Source organism: Varanus komodoensis, unplaced genomic scaffold (genome assembly GCF_004798865.1).
Source record: "Varanus komodoensis strain SLA01 unplaced genomic scaffold, ASM479886v1 scaffold1, whole genome shotgun sequence".
Lineage (NCBI taxonomy): Eukaryota > Metazoa > Chordata > Lepidosauria > Squamata > Varanidae > Varanus > Varanus komodoensis.
The window spans coordinates 94,737,941-94,758,645 of NW_025335268.1; the positions used below are offsets into that span (position 1 = coordinate 94,737,941).

General features: G+C 47.3%; 1 protein-coding gene across 2 annotated transcripts; it reads right to left on the reverse strand.

Moving 5' to 3' along the window:
- Nucleotides 1-453: 453 nt before the first annotated feature.
- ZFYVE27 (zinc finger FYVE-type containing 27) lies at nt 454-15,589 on the reverse strand. 2 transcript variants are annotated; one of them, XM_044436528.1, is made up of 12 exons: nt 15,538-15,589; nt 13,890-14,096; nt 12,749-12,819; nt 12,280-12,466; nt 8,398-8,493; nt 7,894-8,006; nt 6,478-6,620; nt 5,522-5,593; nt 4,591-4,735; nt 2,913-2,959; nt 2,046-2,127; nt 454-1,374 (listed from the first exon to the last, which is right to left on the reverse strand). In XM_044436528.1, the coding sequence occupies exons 2-12, from the start codon at nt 14,093-14,095 to the stop codon at nt 1,310-1,312; spliced, it is 1,227 nt and encodes a 408-aa protein (XP_044292463.1). In that variant the 5' UTR covers nt 14,096; nt 15,538-15,589; the 3' UTR covers nt 454-1,309. The 2 variants fall into 2 exon arrangements, with proteins under 2 accessions (XP_044292463.1, XP_044292455.1); XM_044436520.1 differs by lacking the exon at nt 15,538-15,589 and adding an exon at nt 15,238-15,398.
- Between the last annotated feature and the right edge of the window lie 5,116 nt (nt 15,590-20,705).

The window sequence follows — 20,705 nt, forward strand, 5'->3', positions numbered from 1 at the left end:
CTGAATTCAAGTTTTGAGATGCTCTCCAGGGGGCTGTATTCTACTGGTTGGAATGGCTGAAAGCAAAAATGCTAGCCTATTTTAGTGTAAAGCTCTGACTGCCAGTAACTAGGTCTTAAGAAAGGCATTTCAACCTTTTACTATACAGGAATACAATGCACAAAGGCCAGGAAACTGCCAAACAGTTGGTGGTCAGTGGCTGAAAGGGACTGGGGCCAGGGAAAAGGGGGGTGGCAACCTGGGGCACCCTAGACAGCTGGACTGGATTCCCAGGTAAGCTGAACTGAAGTTGGATGCTCCTGCCTTATCCTCTGACTTGCATTTCAGGTTCCAGTGTTCATCTCATGAGAGCACCTCCAGGCTTGTTCTCAGACATCTCTATGCATATCAAGTGCCCCTCTTCCCAGTCCCACTCACCACCCCAAAAGCTATTTCAGACACCACAGTGTGAGCTCCATTTTCCAAGCTGCTATTTATTGTAAGACAGCTATTACTCTGCTAAGAAGGCAGCAACAGTCCAACAAAATGCTCCACTCTCAGAGAGGAAGGACCCCACCACTGGTGGCAGAAGTCCCCACACTTCCCTCTGAGCCTGGAGAAAAATAAGAGCTCCATCTGTGCCCTCCAACTCTGCCAGGAAAAAGAGCACAAGACTCCCAGTATCAGGCCAGATGAGACTGTGGAGTTTTGGATAGAGGCTATCTAAAAAGAGCAAACTCAATGGCAGGGAGGTGGAGAAAGGAGGTGCAATCCATACCTGGCAGAGGGAGAAAAAGCAGGTCCAGCTGCTCGGCCCCAGGTTGGACCAACAGAGTTTGCCTTCTTGACTCCGTAGAGCCTACTCTTGGCAGAGCCAACTGCAGCTGCCATCTGAAGGAAGAACCAGCCTCCACTTCAAAACTAAATACAGAACAGGTACAGAACTGGCATCTCCCATAGGAGTGAAAGAGAGATGCCTGGCAGTCCCGAGTGACCCTGCAAAAGGAGGATGGCTGCCCTCCTGTGTGGACGACCAGGGAAAATTCAGGGCTCCAACTAAGCAAAGGACCCCAGCTGAGGAGGGAGGGGAGAAGCCTACAGTCACCTAGTGCATAAAGAAAATCCTATGCAGCGAGTGCAGGACATCTCCCGAGCTGCTTGCGACAAAGGGAGGGGAGCACACAGGGCACGGCTGGTCAGATGCGCTGGCCCCTCCAATTCCGAGCACAAAGCTGATGCTTAGCCCTCCCCCACCCCGTCCGCCAGAGTCAGCAAGTACAGCATAAGGTGCACAGTGGATCCAGCAGGGGCAGGACTCCGAAGTGGCTGCTCACTTGACGAGGGCTTGGTTACACTGCCCACACACAAAGACCGTCTCCCGCTGGGCATCAGGGGCTGCAGGAGAAAGCAGCAGTCAGAGATTCGGAGCCTACCAAGAATCGTGCAGGTCCCCACCCTCAAATCCTGCCAAGGAGGAGGACAAGTTTTGCCCTCGGGAACTGGGACTGAAACACAAAACCTCCCTCCATTATTTGCTGGGATTCTCCAACACAGGGCCCACAGACACCCCACGTGGTGTCTACCAGGCTCCCTGTCCCTCCTGATTCTTTAATGCTATGTTTTAAAATTTCCTGCAATCTCAAATACTGGGAGGTTTGCATGCTGCTGTCCTCCTGAGCCCCTGTATTTGGGATCAAAGAGTAATATTTTTTAGGAGCTCAGACCCTGCCTCTCTTTCCTACTGCAGCTCTTCAGCATGTTCTTTTTCTTTCGCCAGTTTTGCCTTCTGGGAAGTGAATGTTGCATGACTGGCCAGACCCACCATGGCAGCGATGGGAACGCTCACGCCCACAGCAATCCCTTTGTGAGCGTTCCTACGGCACTCCCTCGAAGCTCCAAATGAACCTGTCTGCCTGGAAAGGTTGGGCACCCCTGCTCTGCCCTTTCCCCACTTGACACAAACTAGCAGGAGACAGGATTACAGCCACCTGCCTTGCCTCATTCTCTCCCTCACACACAGGCACAAGATCTCCTGCTCACACATTGCTCGCCTCTGCGACACTCACCTGTGGCCCCCATGCAGCTCTTCGGAACTTTGAAGGAGCAACATCTGGAGCAAAAACTGTTCCCACAGTTACTGCAGCTCCGCTGAAGGGAGGAACCAGGAGAGAGAGCTGCAAGAGGAGGCTCAAGGAAGACATCCCATGATATGCCATTTTGCCCCCCACCCCAAAACACGCCGGGCTGACCAGGCCTCCTTTGCTCTTCGCCTAAGGGTGCGACATGGCACAGGGGATACGTGATTAGCACCCCCTGCTTTAAAAAAGAAGTTGACTGCAGCCACAGAATGGGCTTCTGCTGGACTGGGGTGCAAAGAGAAGGATCACTTTCACCCCAAATGCCATTTGCCCTGAAAGGGAAAAATGTGCAGGGATCCACACAATACCCAGCTGGTGGGTGGGGTGGCATTTCAGGAGGGGCAAATGATCTGGATGGGGGCTAGAGCTATGGTTACCTTCTTTTTAAAAACAGGCATTTTAATCACAGATCCCTCGCACCATGCCAGTTGGTTCTAGGAGCCACAGAAAAGGATCAGGAGGAATGCCCAGTCTGCAGACCAGAAAGGTGGAGTGGGAGAGGAAAAGCTGCACCAAGTGCTAGGAGCTGTTCTTCCAGCTCTCTCCTTTCCCAGCACCAGCACTGGAGCCAAGACGACAAGTGGCACAAGAGAGGGCACATGAATAGCGCCTTTCAGGTGCTCACAGTTGCCTTCCTTCCAGTCCATCACCACTCTCTTCTGTGTTTCTGTACTGCAGGAGTTTATGCAAGGGCTTAGAAATACAGGTCACCGGGCTGAAGTGATCAGCCTGAAACCCACAGGGCAGGTACCAGAGGCTGCTGGTGGGCTGGGGTTTGCTGGGTCAGGCACTCACCCTCTTCTTCAACACAGAGAAGGTGGCTGAACAGCTTGCACAACTCCCTGTGAAAGATGAGAGACGGCAGACATGAAGATCAAACCTGGCAGGTCTTTTTCCCCTGCTTTCTCCAAGCGCCACAGACCTGTGGCCCTCCCTTTCCTTCCACTCCCCCCTGCCAGCTGCACCATCATGACCTGTGGTCCTATGAGCTGTCCGGGAGACCCACCCAGCGGTCCGCATGTGCCCCGAAAACTCAGTGGGAAGGTTCTCTGCAGAACTTGGTGCATTCAGAGAGGTTTGGAGAGGGCAGCAAAAAGCCCAAGAAGACAGCAAGCGACCATTCTGCAGCCTCATGCCAGGAGCAGAGGTGTGCATTTCCCACATAAACACGGAATTTGGCACTGGGTGGAAAATTCCATCGTCTGAAAAAGCTCAGGATGAACCAGTGCAGTACAAGGGATCAAGTGTTAGATTTGGACTAGGAAGTCGTCCTTACTCAGCCTCGCTGGGTGGCCTTAGGCAAGTCTCTCCTCCACCTTCCAGCAGCCCTAGGGCAGAACTACACCCTCCCTTGGCAAGTAGACAGCCATAAATCCATGCATGCAAAACTAATACAAATATGGGGTGGAGCAGGCATTTTTAAAGGAAAGGGAGTCAGCATGATGGCTTCACCCAATCTTGCTTGCTGATTCTCCCCTGTAAAAGGATCTCTTTGGCCAGGGATGTACAGTAAACAGGCCACCTTCTACATTCAGCCTGCTGGCCTTTTCTTTCTTTTTGCAGAACTCCCCCTACCCCACAACACTAAATATGCACAGCAACGACAGCAATAAAGCCATACTTTCATTGTCAAACAATGTATTCAAGGGACACACTCCTTGTTTTAAATCAACATTGCAATGTCTGGTTGTTTTGTACAACACCTTTTTGGTTTAGGACAGGTGCTTTGTTTGACAGCAAAATTGTGACTTTTCTGTCATTGCTCTGGATCTTGGTAGCAATTCTGGAGAGGGTCTGACCTATGCTAAATTTCAGGAAAGTGGAAGATAAAATAGCCCTTGGGTCAGAAGAATTTCCCCATTCCAGAAATGAAAAGTGTTCTTGCCCCCAGTATTTTTAAAGCACCAAGTATACACAAAATAGCATTTTGTTAACACAAGGCCCATCCTACATCCAGCCCTCCCCTCTCTCTAGCAACTATTACGCAGAAGCCCTCGCATTCGACCAAACTTTAACTGGAGCTCTCAAGAGGTTTCAGACTACAACTCCCAAGCATTCCTAACTAATTCGCCTGGTGTCGAGCTTATACTCTTTTTGGCGCCAGGTCAAAACCTTTTTATTTAACCATTATTTTAAAAATTAGTATTTTAATGCTACAGTCGTGTTTTATTGGTTATATGTTATTTATTGTTAGATTGTTTTTAAGGTATTTAATTTTATTGATTGTGAGCTGTCCCAATATGCCACGCATAAGGGACAGCATATAAAAGTTTTAAATACATAAATAAATGGCCATGCTGGTTGAAGCTGGAGGGAGCTGAGGTCCAAAACATCTGGAGACCACCAGTGTGGGGAAGGCTTTCCCACACTCTCCCTCTGCTGTCCCAGCAAGATGCATCCCATCCTCCTCCTCCTCCTCCTCCTCCTCCTCCCCCCCCCCGACACTTCCACACCCCACCTCCCAATCCAGTACCAAGATTGTTGGTTGGGTAGCGCTTGCGCAGGCGCTCCGTCAGCCGCGACACCCTGCTGCGCAGCACCTCGTTCCTGCTCATAAAGGGATTGTCAGGAAGCCCCAGGTCAAATTCTCCCGAGCACTGGGAGATATCGTCATCCTCCTGGGGACCATGGAAAGGAAAACTTAGGAAGGTGGTGACAATACATACACAACATCTATGGAATACTCTGAGGCAGGAGGATTACAGCCTGCTGGAAGGCATCAGGCAGAGACACGGCTCTGAAGACATGAAGAAGCCAGGCCAGCCTTGAGAAAAGATGCCAGGTGGCAAAATGCTGAGCCCCAGTGGAAGGGTCGCAGCTGAGCTTCCAGTCTAAACAAGGAACTGGGGCAGGATCTGGGCAACGAATGCAGTGAAGGCTACATTCAGAGACACTGGCTTTGCACAAGGGATGGGAATCAAAGCTGGAGCTGGCTTGACAGTGGGCAGCCTGGCCTTTGCACTCACCATTACGAGCAGCTGGGTCTCCTACTCCCGCAGCAAGAAGAAAAGACGAGAGATGACGGCCAGAAGAGAGAAAGCAGTTGAACCCAGCCCATGCCAACTTTTATGGCATGCCCTTCACCATGAACAGAGCCTGCAGGCATGGGGGATGAGTGGCCCTCCAGATTTTGTTGGACGGCACATTCCATCGACCCTAGCCAGCCCAGCCTTTTCCACTGGTTGGTGGCAGATGTGGTCCAACAAGATCTGGGGGGGGGGGGGCACACATTCCCTGCAGCATTCTAAAGTGCCCCTCATCTCTGTTCCCCAAACTGAGATGCTGACTGCATCAGAGACACTGGCTCTCCCTGGCCGCCTACCACTCCTCTCAGTGGAAGGATGAAGGGTGCCTTCTTCCCCTTCTAGCCCAGCAACACAGCCTTATCGAACCCCAGCACAGACCTCAATGGCATCCTTGAACTCATCATCAGGCTCAGCCTCCTCTGCTTCTTCCACACTGCCAGGGGTCAGATCCTGCAAGGAAACCACACAATGGAATTCATAAATCGAAGGGGGCAAAGGAGATATGAGCACATGAGAGAGTGACAGTGAAGCCAGGATGGGCCCTGCCCATTCCTACTTGGATGCAAGAGCACAAGGAAGTTCCTGTCGCTTGATGGTTACCGCTTGATGGTTACCGTCAAGGCAGCTTGTATGCAAGGCCCCAAACAACACGAGAAATTATTGGGGTTCAAGTCCTGATGCATCTCGGGGAGCAGCAGAAAGGAACAACCTTTGCAGGGACAGGCACCAAAGACAGTGTGCAGTGTTAAGAGAGGAAGAGAAGGGGAGACTTCAGACTGTGTTGAAAAGGTTACTACACTTCAAGCAGCAACTGAAGGAATTAAGTCAGACGACAGACACAAATTCCGTGACGATGCATGGCCTACCTGAGGCCACACCTTTCAACAGAAGGCTGAAGAGGCACTCCAGCAAGCCTTCTTCCTAAGGCCCAGACATGTGGAAAGTAGGAAGGACAAGGAAAGAAGAAAGCTTCTCCCATTCGCCCATCTTGAGCTTACTTTGTAAAATACAGCTACTGCTGCACAGCTGAGGATAATAAGAGCTGTGGTCCAACACGTCAAGAAGGCCCTGGGTCAAGGAAAGCTGACTTAAGGCATCTGTACAGAAAGTAGAACTGACATGCACGCTTGTGTTCTGTGCCCATGGCTGCAGGTCAAGAAAAAACTCCAAAAGCCACCCTGCTGGTTGAACTATGAGCATCCACAGGCATTGGAAAAAGACAGAAGTAAGCTGCCCTGATGTCTGCATAAAATCTTTTATCTACAATTGCTTGGAAGGGAGAATTGCAAATCCAAGGCTTCCTCTACCCCACCAGTACTCCCTCCATGTCTCACCTCCATACTAGTGGGTGTCGGTGTCTGGTCTGGCAGGGTTCCAGCCCCCGTTTCTCCAGCATCCAGCTCAACAGGCTCTGGATCCTTAGCAATGGGCCTTAGGCCCAAGCGTTGCTCAACGGCAGACTTCAGCACCAGCAGCACTGGGGAAAGAGCAGGCAATGGCCAGATACTCCCAAATATCCCAGGAAAGCCTTCCAGCAGACAGCCCAAGCTTTTGGCACCACAAGAATGACATGCCATTATTCAAGCCCAAGTCCAACCCAAGTACCCAGGAAGTAGATGCTCACAGAACAGTAACTACTGCCCAAGTTTAGAACAAAGACATACAGAACAAAGGTAGCCTGGCATGAACCCCTACAGCATGCTAACACACCCGACTCCCTGGCTGCATTCATTAGACCTATAATCACCCACTCACCTACTAAGCAGGGGAAAAATTAAGACCAGGTTCAAACAAAATGACAAGCAATAGTCAGGGGTTCAACCCACAATGAGCACAGGTTCCTGTATTGTCTAAACCCAGTATAAATGTATTGAGTGCTGTGGCAAATAGCCTCCAGTACATTTTTTAAAGCACAAAAGCTCAGAGCCTGAAATATTCCATGAACTCCTGCAAACTTACTTTCTTTTGCACCTCTTTGCTGCTATTTACCAACAATAAGCCAAATGTTCAGCCCCCGCAAGCTGGTTTTCTATTGAACATTTGTCCCACCATGAAGCGTGGCTGTTCTCAGGAAATTCAGCACTCTACTTCACATGGGAATGGAGGAGTTCTAATTTTCACACATGCCCCACAAAGCTGAAAAAAGCTGAATAACCTTATTGATAGCCCCACACTATTCATAGCCCCGTGACTGCTGATTCAGTAACCTTTCAAAATCAATTCAGAGTGAGGAAGCATTGCCCTCACTCGAAATGGATATTGGGGGGAAAGTTGTATTCTGAAAAGATTCGTCCCTCTTTGCAGCCATTCCACATCTGTGAGAAGAAGTGTGCATTTCATGCAGCAGGGAGAGCAAATGCCCACAAATCACCTTCAGCTAAACAGTCAATGGCTCTTTATGCTGCCCCTTGTGAGGGACCACAGTTCTGTCACTGCTTCCCACTGTGACATTTTGCAATGAAAGAGGTGTTCCATGTCAAGTACCAGAGTTATACCTAGAGAATGGAGTTATTATTTGGATCCCATTACACTGAAGTATTTTTGGGACTGGGGCAAAAGAAAAGAAATGCAATTCTACCTCCTTCATCAACATTTGCAATCAGCATCACACACCTACCACTTACACCAGTTCCATTTGAAACATCAAGTCGAAAAAGGGATAAGTAAAAGATTATCTCCAGCCACTCCAGTTTTCTCTCCCAGAATTCCAATGGGACAGATCAGCTCCTGGGAGAAGTATAATCTCTTACCTCGATAAAAGGCCACATTACCCAGGAAGAGTGCATTGTTGAGAAGAACGAAGACCCAACACAAAGGCAGCAGATAAAGGGCACAAACTGACCCCATCAGCATCCCATAAAACCTGAGCAGAGGGTGGGAAAAGAGCACAGGGGAATGGCACACTTGGGAATCCAAACAAGAGCTCAGGAAGCAACTTGGGCTTGTCTGGACTACCCTCCCTCCTGTACACCAAATCCTAACTCCAAGCTTACCTGCCACCTGATACCCGGCCCTGAAACCACTTGCTGTGCCAATGTGACCGGGCAGCATCCCCCTGAACCCCAGCCACTCTGACTGCATTATAAGCCTTCCAGTATCAGGGGAAAGCAGGGAGCCAGCTCATCTGTAAAGTGCTCAGAGTGGCAGCAATGTTCCCACCCCTGCAAAGCAGCAAGGCCTTGGCTGCTGCCTCCAGCGGCCCCAGTGCAAGCAATGCTTCAGCTTCCAAGAAGAGCTCCCCAGGCCAGACTCACTGTGAGGACAGCGAAGGGTTCTCCCAATAGAGGACGCGGTAGACTGCCTCACAGCCTCCGCATAGCCGGCTCAGGAGGGCTTCCAGTTGGATCAGACTGAAAAGAGATAGCAGCCACTTCAATCAGTTCCTCATGCCCCCATTGATAGCAAAACAAAGGCAACAGCCTCACCTGAAGTGGAAGCTATAGCCTTCCAGGTGTTTTGGTCTACAAGCTGCCCACCCCTGCTGTAGGGTTTACTAGCCACAGTTGGAATAATATCCAAAAGTGGATAGGTAGCTAGTAAAGCTGTTACAACAAGGGACTCCCACACACCCCATAACCAGCCTGTCCATAGAACGGCTACAGCATTTTGGACCAACTGAAGTTCCCAAACACTTTACAAAAGACAGCCTCATGCAGGCTGCACTACAGCAGTTCAAAGACACTGGGAGCTCAAGAGGGCTCACCTGGACTATGTATTGTTCACCTGGACTGTGTATTGTTTTTAAAGCGGGGTACAGAATTTCTTTTCCCAAAGGCTGAATTCCATAACAGAGAGGCTTTCAGGGGCCCCATTCAGTGGTTGGTGAAGCTAAGGGTAAGAGGCAGGGCGAAAATACCACCACACTGTTCCTTAAAGTTGTAACTGCCAGAATAGGACAGAAAAATTGCACAAAAGCTGGAAAACCACCAAATGTTCAATGGCTGGAAGAAATGGGATAGGGCCAAGGCAGGGAGCATGGCTGTATGGGAAGGGTCCAATTTAGCCTTTGGCCCTGAGTTCCTGCTTGTACTGTATACAATCTTACAGTTTTAAATTGTTATAAACTATGCCAGATTTAAACTGTTACAAACTCTCCTGAACCAGAAAGGTAGGATAGAGATCCTATGGCCCCAAGCAGCATCTTAAGGGCCAGAGGATCTGGAGGATGCTTTGGATTCCCAGACCCAAGTTTGGGAAAGAGATCTGAGCTCAGAAGTGGGGATCGCTCTAACCATCCTTAAAGCCAGTGTGGAAAGAACTGCAGTGGCTGCTTCTCCACGGTCATAAGAATGACCTCATAAAAGGAGCAGGCATTCTTGGGGGTGGAGAGTGTAGGAGACCAAGCCTGCCAGGACATGACATATCCTACCTAGCAGGACACGAGGCTCCTCTCCATCTGAGGTTCTACAGCCATAGCCAAACAGCTGAAAACAGCCACCTAGGAGATTTGCAGGGCAGGAGGAGAGGGGAAGCAAAGGAAGCCCATGTGGTGTTGTGGATAAAGGCACAGGAATGAGACTCAGGCAATTGGGTTCTAGTCTCCACTCAGCCATGGAGCTCACTGAGTGACTTTGGGCCAGTCACAGACTCTCAGCCCAACCTACCTCACAGGTCTATTGTGAGAATAAGACTGAGAGGAGGAAGAAAATTATGTAAGCAGCTTTGAGTTCCTTGGAAGGAAAAAAGGCAGAATATAAATATGATAAATAATGTTCTCTGTGCTCCTCTTGCCCTGAATAGAATGTTCATGGTTCTATATTTTTGCAGATTACAGCAACCCCATTGGATTGTGTCCTACTGAATGAGCATGCAACATAATTTAAACTTTTAGATTTAGTTTCATTTTCTAGAGGGGAAAATGATCTGGAACGCATTTAGCTACTCTGTCAATCTTATGATCTATGGATAGTCAGATATCAAGTTTTGATACCCTGTACAAAACATTAGCAAAATGACTAGCAGCACAATCAGCTCTGGATAGAGGATGAGGAACAAGAAGTTTGCTTTCATATCGCTATAGCTTTTTCCTATTACAGCCAATTTCTGCCCAATTTCTAAATTCACACACATCCAATAAAGCAGTTGACCTGACCAAATACTGATATGATCAGTAACCATTACATTTTGGCACAGAATATTTCCAAATTCTAAAACTAGAACTGTAAAATCTTCACTTGGACGTCCACACTGAAGTAATACAGTAATGGTGCAATCGAATGCAAGTTTACAAAGGTAAAAAAATCCAATTCCCAGCATATCCCAACCAGTTATACTGTAGGCCTTTTCTCTATCCAAACTTGCACAGGATTGTGCCTTAAGTTAATAACATATTTTAAAAATATCACAATCTATAATTGCTTAAATGAATGCATGCACTAGTAGTGTGTCATGCTCACTGATACTTAACAGAAGTACTAAATCTCAAGTAACAGTTCCATTTAGTTGTGAATCAATGTGTTTTAACAGTGCTATCAAATGATGAAAACACACCTTTCTTTGGCAAAATAACTGCACAAATGGAAACACTGATGGAAATCAATGATTTAAAAATAAAGCATCTTGCTTGGTGATTGAAATCGATCCACTGTTCTGGAAGGTGGACGCACTCTTTTAAGAAGCGGGCAGCAAAGTCATATAAATGCTTAGTAACTCTTCCTCTGCTCAAGACGAGTCGTAAGTCCAACCAGCAGGGACACGTGAGGCCCCCAATGGCTGAACTGAAGTAACACACCTTCGACAACAACTAACCTGTCCACACATTGGTTCCAAGAGCTGCCGAGGTAATAACCTCCCACTATTTTCCACAATGGTAATCAATTCTATGATGTATGCTCTGTAGAGGCTGCACAATTCTTGTCCATATGGCAATGCTGAAGTGCATGATAGATGGAAAATTTGTGATATCACCTGAACATCCCCTGGCCATTTTTGCTCCCCCTTCAGGTTTGATGCATGTGAACTTGCACACCTCTGTGCTTAGCTATTTAGACAGTAACTTCTTTCATACTGTGGGCAGAACAGTAATGATATATAGGGTTGTTTGGGGTCCACAAGCTCATGATTTCCACCTCTTGAATATGCCTGTATAATGTACCTCTTATGGTGTTAGTGCCTGTGCTGCCCTTTGTAATTTGAGAACAACAACTATCTAGTTGTGCACAGCTCTGCACCTCCACACATAAACAGGTGAAGGAAAAACTATGGATCAGTATGCACTATTGTCCACAATTTGCAAGTGCAAGTTTGAAATAGCCATGAAGGAAAAAACATAACAAACAAATTATTCCAAGAAATTAAAAAAGCAAATGAAAAATGGCTGATCAAACATGGTTGAAAGTCACTTTCATATATCTAAGGTCATGAAATGTGAAGGACAGGAATGGCTGGAAACTAATTCCAGAAGTCAAGGGAATGCAGAAAGGTCATAAAACTGGTTCCATACACTACACCATTCCCACTATTTAGGGTTAATCATTTGTCTACACTGGAAGTGTACAAGCAGAAACAGCACAAGTGTCAGAAAAATTGTCACAAAGATCAGAAAACTAGCAGACAAAAGGTGAAGGTCACAGGAATGGGAGTAATTCACATCCAATCTGAGTGTGTGAGATGGTGTGAAATTTTAAAAAAGCTTTAGTGTGGATTCAGCCTATGGAGCTACTTTTGAGCACAAGCAAGCCTGTCAGCGAACAGCAAACACTTCAAACAGTTCCCAGGATTCACCTGTTTTGCCATCTCTCCCCAACACCACTTAAAACAAAGTCTTGTGGCACCTTGAAGACTAGCAAATTTAATTGGGCATAAGTTCCCATGGACTACAGCCCATTCCATTAGAAACAGAATGATATCATGAATTTCAGGTATATATACCATACATATGGTGTGGGTAAACAATGATGTCAGAAGAAAATTAATGCAGAATTAATGTAGCAATAGCAACATTGCTAAACTACAATCCCCCATCACACACACTGTATATATAACTCTTGGTAACACTCTACATATCTGATGAAGAGGGCTATAGGCCACAAAAGCTTACACTAGAATAAATAACATTTATGCCACAAGTCTCTGTTGCTTTGGTTGTGATAGACCAACACAGCTATTCCTCTGTAAGCTGCTACAACAGCACTTACAAGCCCTTCACTTCAGCCACAGCCTCATTTCGAGAAAGCTGAACTTTTCTCACATCCTCACGCCGCACACTGTGGTACCTCCGACGTGCCAGCTCTTCTTCACTCAGGCGGATGCGGGACGTTTCCTGTAGGTAGCCCAGAATGGCAGGCACCAAGATCAGTAGGGCAAACAGCCCATACCAAGCAGCTAGAAAGGAAGGTGGAATGCAGGGGAGGATTAGACCAGCGGCAGTGCTTATAAAATCATCGGCTAACTTTACTACTACTGCTTAAACTACCACATCACAAGAGGCCTGTCTGCTGCCAAATACAATATTCTCCCACTGCAAGTATTGGCCAATCCTTAAAGTTTTCCCCCAGTGAAATCACATTGGCTTAATCCCACTGCCCAGCTCAGACACATGACTGGAAGGCAGTGCATTGGTCACTCAGGTCCCCACTGTGCCTCAATAGTTCCTATGTGCCTCACCTTCACTCAGAGTCAGCAGCAGAAAGTTGAGCCCTAGACAGGTAAGGAGGGAACAGAGTGGCATCTGCCAGCTGCGGAACAGAAATAAACATTTATCATCATCCCCAAGAGGAAGTTTTCACTCTGGCATTTCCAATGCAGAGCTCATGGACCTCTCTTTTGGTGTCTGCCAGGTTCCTGGCCCTTCGTGATTTTTCATTTTATTTCTTACAATTGTTTTAATTACGTTTTACGAAATAGAAGGTTGACATTTTGATTTATAATTTTATTTATAACCCATTGTGTTCCCCTTGCAAGGAATCCAAGGCAGCTTACATGGTCCATTTTATTACACCTTTCCATTTTATTCTCACAATAATCCAGTGAGGTACTTTAGGCTAAGAGTCAGTGACTAGCCCAGAATCATCAACTAAACTTCACAAATGCAGGAGGTGTAGAACCCGTATCTCTCTACTTCCCATCCAAAACTCTAACCATGACACTCGCCCATTATAAAGTGATATGCTACCCTCTAGCACTGTCTTTATTTGGGTTGAGCAAGTGGTTTAATGTCTTGGAGTTCAGCCCCTATCTCAGCTTTGTACTTAGGTTTTTGGCATGTTACTTTGCTTTCACCTCATCAGCGTGACTTCCAAGGAATTAGCATTTTGTGTCTGGGCACCCCAACATGGTACCCATTATATGAATGTGCAGAATCTTCCCCACAATAGCCAATTTAGCATCACACCCACCTTTGACTTAGCTGCATTAATGCTCTTAATGAGAGTGGAAGAGGGACAAAAGAGTACCATAGCCCATAAGGGAGAGGTTGAGATTCAGAAGGAGGATTGAAAAGATCGAAAAGAAATGCCCACTGCAATCCATGAACCTTCATACGTGTGGCCACTGACCAAGCCACACTGAGTTACTAAGTCCCACTGAAGTTCCCACTGTAGTCAGCCTGGGATCTCTTGGCAGAGGGATGGGATGGCACATGACTTCAAAACTAAGTAGTAGGCCACAAAGATTTCCCTTCTCTTGTCCTCCCATAAGAAAAAGCAATGCTTGCAAAGGGTCTGTGCTTCTCTGCCTTTAGTAACAGCAACCAACCAACTGTCTCTAGCTTATTTGCAATGGAGTAGCTAAATAGATAAGCACCCACCTGAGCAGGAACCACACCCCTTCAGCAATATCCTGCAATGGTTCCAGGTACAGCTCCAGCTGCTTATATGACACTACCAAATTGAAGAGGTCCAAGGAAGGGGGTTTGGGGGTCGAGGGTGAAACTGGCTGGGTGTCAGGTGCTGTAGGGCTGTCCCGTCCATTCCCTCCTGTCACTCCTCCACTCTCACGCTCTGACAGCTGCATACTGCACATAAAATTGTCAATGGATGCAAACAAGCCAAACAATTATCTTCCCACCATTGTCCCTGTCCCCATCTGAAAGAAATAATAAATTATAACTTCTGAGGATTGACTGCGCTCAAGGCACTCCATGAAAAAAAAACCTTCACTAAAACTGGGCAAGTCTTAGAAACAGAGATACCTATGTCTCACCTCTGCCCCACTGAAGCACCCAAACCTGCATGAAACAAAAAGCTGTAAAATAAATCTCCAAGCATTCCATGGACAACCAGAAGGCTACACAAATGGTATTCTCCTTTAGATATCAATAAAGAGGCGAGAACAGGGAAAGCATGCTGCCTACAATCCTATACCATATATATCAAGTCACATGCATCTATTAGTAACTCTGCCCATAAACCTGTACTGAAGTGGAGAGTTGGAAGAGAGTGAACCACAATTACGCCAACCTTTGCTAAATGTGCAGATGTTTTGAACTACAAATCCGATAATTTCTGAGCAGTGGCCATGCTATCTTGACCTGATAGGAGGGAACCAGGCTGGAGAAGGGTATACTATGACAAAGCAAGGACAGACTAGTTTGCCTTATCGTCTTCTCCAGCTTATGACCTCCAGATGTGCTGGACTACTATTTCCAGTACCCCTGTTCAACCATGCTGGCTAAAGGATGCAGGAAGGTAGGGCCAGAAAATCTGGAGTCACCAGGTTGGAGGAAGCTGCTCTGTTACATGATCCTGAGGTTAAAGAATGTCTACCGACACTACTGAAAGTTGTTGGGTGCATCTAAGGCAAAGCCAGATACTTGTGAAGAGGGCAACTAGGACATATTTTACATATTAATTCGACATAAGAAATTCCACTATGTGGATCACTTAAGTTCATTCAAAACAGGAAGAAGCAAGGAAAGATGCTTTGAACTATGAACTGCTGGGGGGGGGGGTGGAGAGCAGGAACAATAAATTTACCAGCAGACTAAAAGATTGTTCCCAGCAATCCCCTCATTCCTCTTCACCCTCCCCCTCCTCCTCCCCCTCCTCCTCCTCCTCCCAGAAGGGCTCCTGTGCCTTTTTAAACACCTGCCTGGCACAATTATATTCCGCAGGTGATGCTTTCCCTATCAGTTCACGTCCACACCAAGGATTCACCTGCTGAATTTCTGCCTGCCAATCAGTTAACGGCACGACAGTCCTCACAGGAAGCAATTCAACGACACCAATTCACAACTTAGACAGGGAGCCTGGCGACGCCCCCAGCCCGCTCTTCCACCCGCAGTCCGGGGCTTCTACGCTCAGCGCTCCCTCCCCGGGGTAGGGCAGAGACCCGCCTCCGGCGGACCAGGAGGAAGCGGCACACCGGCCCCGGATACCCTCCCCCACCCCGCCGCAATCCCGGAGAGGGAGAAAAGGCGGAGCCTACGTGCCACTGCCGAGCTCGCCCGACCTCACCCCTCTCTCCGAGCCACCGGAGCCACCGCCACTTCCTGGGAGAAGGACCCGGCTGTGCTCGGAGCCCGCTGCGCAGCGTACGATCCGAGCGCAGCGACAGCCCGGCTCGCCCACCCACGGCGTCTGGCCAATCAGAGCGCGGGAAGCGGCCACCGCGCCGCACCACAGTCCCCAAAACGCTCCGCCTCCTGTCGGCCGGGAGCCGCTGGTCCTGAGCCCGGGGAAGGGTGGCCGCCTGCCCCCCCCGCCCTTCGGGCTGCTGGCGCTGCAGCCCTTGCAAGTCCCCGAGGCCGCGCCGTGGCCAGGAGAAGGCACTCGCTTTCGCCACAGGACGACGTACCTGATTGTGCATCCCTCCCCCGCTTATCTGCTCCAGTGATGGTCCAGTCTTCTTGCCCCAAGAGGGCCTTGAACTCCGCTAACCAGGGCCGAAGTTCCATGAAGGGATGAACCGAAAGCACTGCAGGCTGGTGACGCCTCTGTCACAGGGCCCCTTATCCATCGCAGATTTTATTTTGAGCTTTATATACGCTATCCACGGTGCTGAACCCCATCCCCCCCAGAAAAGTTCATGGATAACTCTGATGAAAAGCTCGAAATAAAAGCAGCAGTGGATGAGAAGCCCCAAGGATATAGAAGTCACCAGACACCTCCAGGTAAAATGGATAACAGGAAGAATGTCCATGGGAAACAAATTCAAAATTCATAGCTGGGCAACACCTGTATTAGGACCAACCAAAATTCTACAAAAAACCCCAAGCTATCAACTTCTTCAGAATTCTTTCTTTTAGGTTAGGCAATGCCAAAAGCAGCAGAGCGGGTACGAAAACTCAGTTGTGCCAAAAGTGGGTCGTTGCTGTCATACTCCTCTGCTTTTTCTGTCTCCTAACCTGATGAAGAGTTCTGAAGAACCTAAAATTTGCACTTTTTAAAATTTTGGTTGGTCCTAATAAAGGTATTGCCCAACTGTGAATATTGGATTTTTTTTCTCATTGACTGGTATTTTAAGGTGCAATCCTATGCATGTTTAGACAGCAGCAGCAGCAACAACAGAAAAGCCTACAAGTCCCAGCATGCCCCCACCAACCATGGCATGCTGGGAGTTATAGGCCAGTTTTTCTGTCTAAACATGCAGAAAGACTGCATTCTTAGGTATTTTATTGTTGAGCAGCATGTATGTAATAAATATATATTTGAAGACTTTTTAAATTGAATCCATATGTGGAATCCATACAGTACAGATGTAAACAAATTTGAATAAACCCTTGTAATTCAAATTGACTATCAAGGCCACACACAAGATTGCACTTAACCGTAACTTTATAAGAAAGGTACAGAAGCTCAAGTCAAGACCAAATTTAGCTCATCTGGGTTCTCCATCTGACCATATGCTGTTCCTCATATGACTTCACCCCCTTTCTAAAAGATATTGATGGTGAATTTTGCCCCAGTCTGCAATAAGCATTTAAACTAAAATGTGTTAGTATTTTTCTTCCCATTTCTTTTGCCTTTGGTCCCACCCACCCTTGGAATAGGGCCCTGAAAAGATCCCCCCAAATTGCATTGGCCCCTGGCCTGAAAGAGGTTCACTACTTCTACTTTATACCATAAAGTATATGGTGTCTAAAATTGCTGCCAAAATGCTTTGAAAATATATCGCAGCCATTCTTAGGCCTTGCCTTAACTAAAGAATAAATCAATAAGACATCAGAAGCCCTTGAACTTCCTTGCAGGCAAATTATTTGGGCCGCTTCAGAATTCTACGCAAAGCTGCTGGATTCACTTATTACACTTGACAGATGGGAACAAGAAGAACGCAAAATAATGCGACTAATCATAATAGAAGCTGCAATTTCAACCGATAACCACAAGGTGGCTGTCCAGAACAGGTCTTGGAAGCTCACCGAGTGGACCTGGAACAAGACACAAGGAATTGGTAAAATCTTTGTTGTTCTTGGTCGGACAAACCAATCCCCGCCAACTCCTCTGGAAGAAGAAAAATAAGCACAAGTCAATTCAGAGTTTCTATTTTTGAAATATTCCAGAACACACAGTCGTACTCCAGCAGCACTGGAGAACAACCAAAACGTCATAAAATAGTGAGCAAGCTTTTTGCTCCTGAAAAATGACCCATCTACGAATTTTGAGATGAGAACAGCAAAAACCGCACATAAAGACGCACGGTTTGCCATAAATCATTCCAACCTGTTGCCCTCCAGATCTCTTGGACTGCAATTCCCCGGAAGCATATCTGGAGAGCGCAGGGTTGGTGGAAGAAGTTGTACAATCTCAGATTATCTTTTCTTCCCCCACCGCGTTCTCTATTACTCCCACGCACACCTGAATTTCAGTGTTCCTTCCTTGCTCCAAGAATGTTATATTCACGGTCTGCATCCGCCCAACGTGGCACTACTTTCAACCTAAAGAGCTGAAAACTGATGTAAGGGTGTGTAATATATGACCGCATCGCACACGTCCAGGAAGGAAGATACACCGTTTCAAGGAGATCGTTATTTTAAAAACAAGTTTTAAACGCAAAGCCTGCGTTTGCAACCGCGCCCGCCCTCCCTGGTGCAATTTGGCAGCGGTGATGCACGCGGAGGCCCGAGGCGAGACTAAAAGAGGCCGAGCAAGTGGGGCAGAGGGCGGAGCTCCGGAAGGTTTCCTGCCCCTTCTGACGTCCCGCAGGGAAGTGGACGAAGCTGAGCGAAATGTGTGTATTTTGCAGACATACTCCTCGTCTGACCTTCGCCTGTACCAGGAATTAGCAGTTAATATGTCGTATTCAGCGCTTTCCATTCGCAGTGTGGGTCATTTGTTTTGTCACATATGCCATGGTGGAATACTAAAGAGCTTTTGTTGATCTGAAGGGAAGCGGCAGGTTGGCATGGCTTGCATCTTTGTGGGGGGGATGTTGTGGTTGTTCAGCAACAGGAACTGGTCTGCACACAAAAACAGTTCAATGCGCTTGGAAGATGAAGTGTGCCCGAGGGCTGGCAGCTCTTGAAAGCCCTGGCACGATGTATCAAATCCCCAGACTGGGCCCGGGGACTTGATAGACCCCAAACCAGTAACATAACTACGATGCCAGCACTTGGGAGCAGTGGGGTCACTTGCCATTAGAGGGGCACCACAGGGCACTGTAAACTGCACTAAAATGTTGCTGCCTCCTTCAGCAACGTGCCTGTATACCCAGTTGCTGAGGAGCTTGGGCAGAAGGAGGTCTTGCCCCCATCCTGCCTGAGGGATCCTGTGGGCAGCTGGTTTGCCTCCATGTATTTGGAGTGCTGGACTAGATGGACCTTTAGTCTGAGCTGGATCTTTCTTATGTTCATATGTGGAATGATCTTAGGTTTGGTGCAACAGATTACCCTAAATATACCTTGGCTATATCTTTGCAAATAGTAAATCATTCTTGGGTGATTAAAACAGTTTGAAATCAATTAAAGAGGGAGCTGAGTAACTGCAAAGGAATTACAAAGTAATGTGTGTTTAATGTTATTTATGAAAGTTTACAGCTTGGGTGGCAGGTTCCATCCTACCAACAGCAAGCAAATTTATTTATTTATTTAGCACTTTTATAGACGCTCATAGCCACGTGGCTTTTGAAATGCTTTTCCAAAAATAGTATCTGGTGCACAACTGTTTGCATCATCTAAAAAATATGAGATGCTTTTTCTTAGAACTGTGTTTTGCTCAGGGACAAGTTTTTGCAGATATAGTTGGCAAAACAGATATGATGAACAAGCTAACAGTGTAGTCCTATATCTTTATGTTACACCGGCTGGATCTGTACTGAGCCATTTTTTGCACTAGCAGAGCCCAAAGCTTCATTTTTTGTGGTGCAGATGTCAGTACCGCAACATGGTTGCACCTCTGGCTATGTTGCTCTAGCAAAGAGGGGTGAAGCTGGGGTGCAGTGAGAGAGAGATGGGAAAACTGTGCTCACTCAGGTGCAGGTATTCTTATGGGTGTCAGCATATTATGCCTACAAAAGAGGCGGTGAATGTTAAAACATGAAGTGGGGAGCCTTACATGGCTGGCCCCACCCTGTTTCCACAACCATAACTGAAGGGTAATCAGCCTGCAATCAAAGCAAAGACCCAACCAGGGAAGAAACATACATTAAGGCAGATGACATGAGACAACATCAATTCTGGGCTGGATCAAGTCTTAGTACTACTTAGATTCACTAAAATCCGTGGGGTTTATGTTACTTATAGCTATGTTCAGTCCCATTGTTTTCATGTGTCTGAGACTAATTCTGAATCCAACACTTTGCCCCCATCTCCGGAGAACTTAAGCATACAAATGCAAATGTTGGTGATGGGAGTATTGGTGAAAGGGAACATACATAACAAATTAGAAAGTCGCATGACAGGCTTTGCATGATCACCACAACCTATCATGGCTTGTTTAAGCCATGGGGTGATGGCATGCCAACTCCTTTTGAATATTCAAGCTGTGGTAGACAGGCACCATAGATGATCATGTTGCTCAAACCCAGTGAGGGTGGCTTAGGCAAGGGTTAAACACCTACCTGGGCTTGGTGGTGGGCATGGTGCAGACTGGGAATTACTGACATTTTCTCCTTCATGCGTTGCTAGTATGCTCTGCAGACTTTGAAGTTTCAGATTCACACTTGCTATCCCCAGCTTTTGCATTAGACATCATTGTTGCTGGCAAAACATCCCAGCAGTGAACTATGCCTTAATGCCCTGAATAGGCCACTGGAACAGCTCCTTGTGGTGGCCTGAACTGTTTTCTCATCACATCCCCCCACCCCACTCCAACTTTACCAGTGATTTCTCCTGCTGTGACCTTTGAAGTGTGATGTCCTGAGCATTCTGGATATTGTCTTGGTTAGAGCAAAGTTCTCCCAGTGGATCTTGACTCCATGGAGGAGGAGAGATGATGTAAGCTGCCTTGAGCCCACTGTAGGAAAAAGGCAGGATATAAAGGGCACAATATCCTAGAGAACCTCTCAGGGCATGGCTCCCACTGTCTGGGCCTGGGAGCTGACTGTTTGGATTGGAATGTCAATCCTTCCTTCTCTGTCTGGGCCTGTCTGTTTGCCTAGCAAGACACTGGTTGTTAACAGGCTGCTGCAAGAGCGAAATTCCTCTCTGGGCAGATGTCTGGAATTTGTGGCCACATGGTGCGTCTGT

Coding starts and splice junctions, on each gene's coding strand:
- ZFYVE27 (XM_044436528.1), bottom strand. CDS start 14,095: ATGCAGCTGTCAGAGCGTGAGAGTGGAGGAGTGACAGGAGGGAATGGA. Junction 12,467..12,748: donor GCTGCTGACTCTGAGTGAAG/GTGAGGCACATA, acceptor CTTCCTTTCTAG/CTGCTTGGTATGGGCTGTTT. Junction 2,128..2,912: donor TCTCTGTGTTGAAGAAGAGG/GTGAGTGCCTGA, acceptor TCCTCCCTTCAG/CGGAGCTGCAGTAACTGTGG.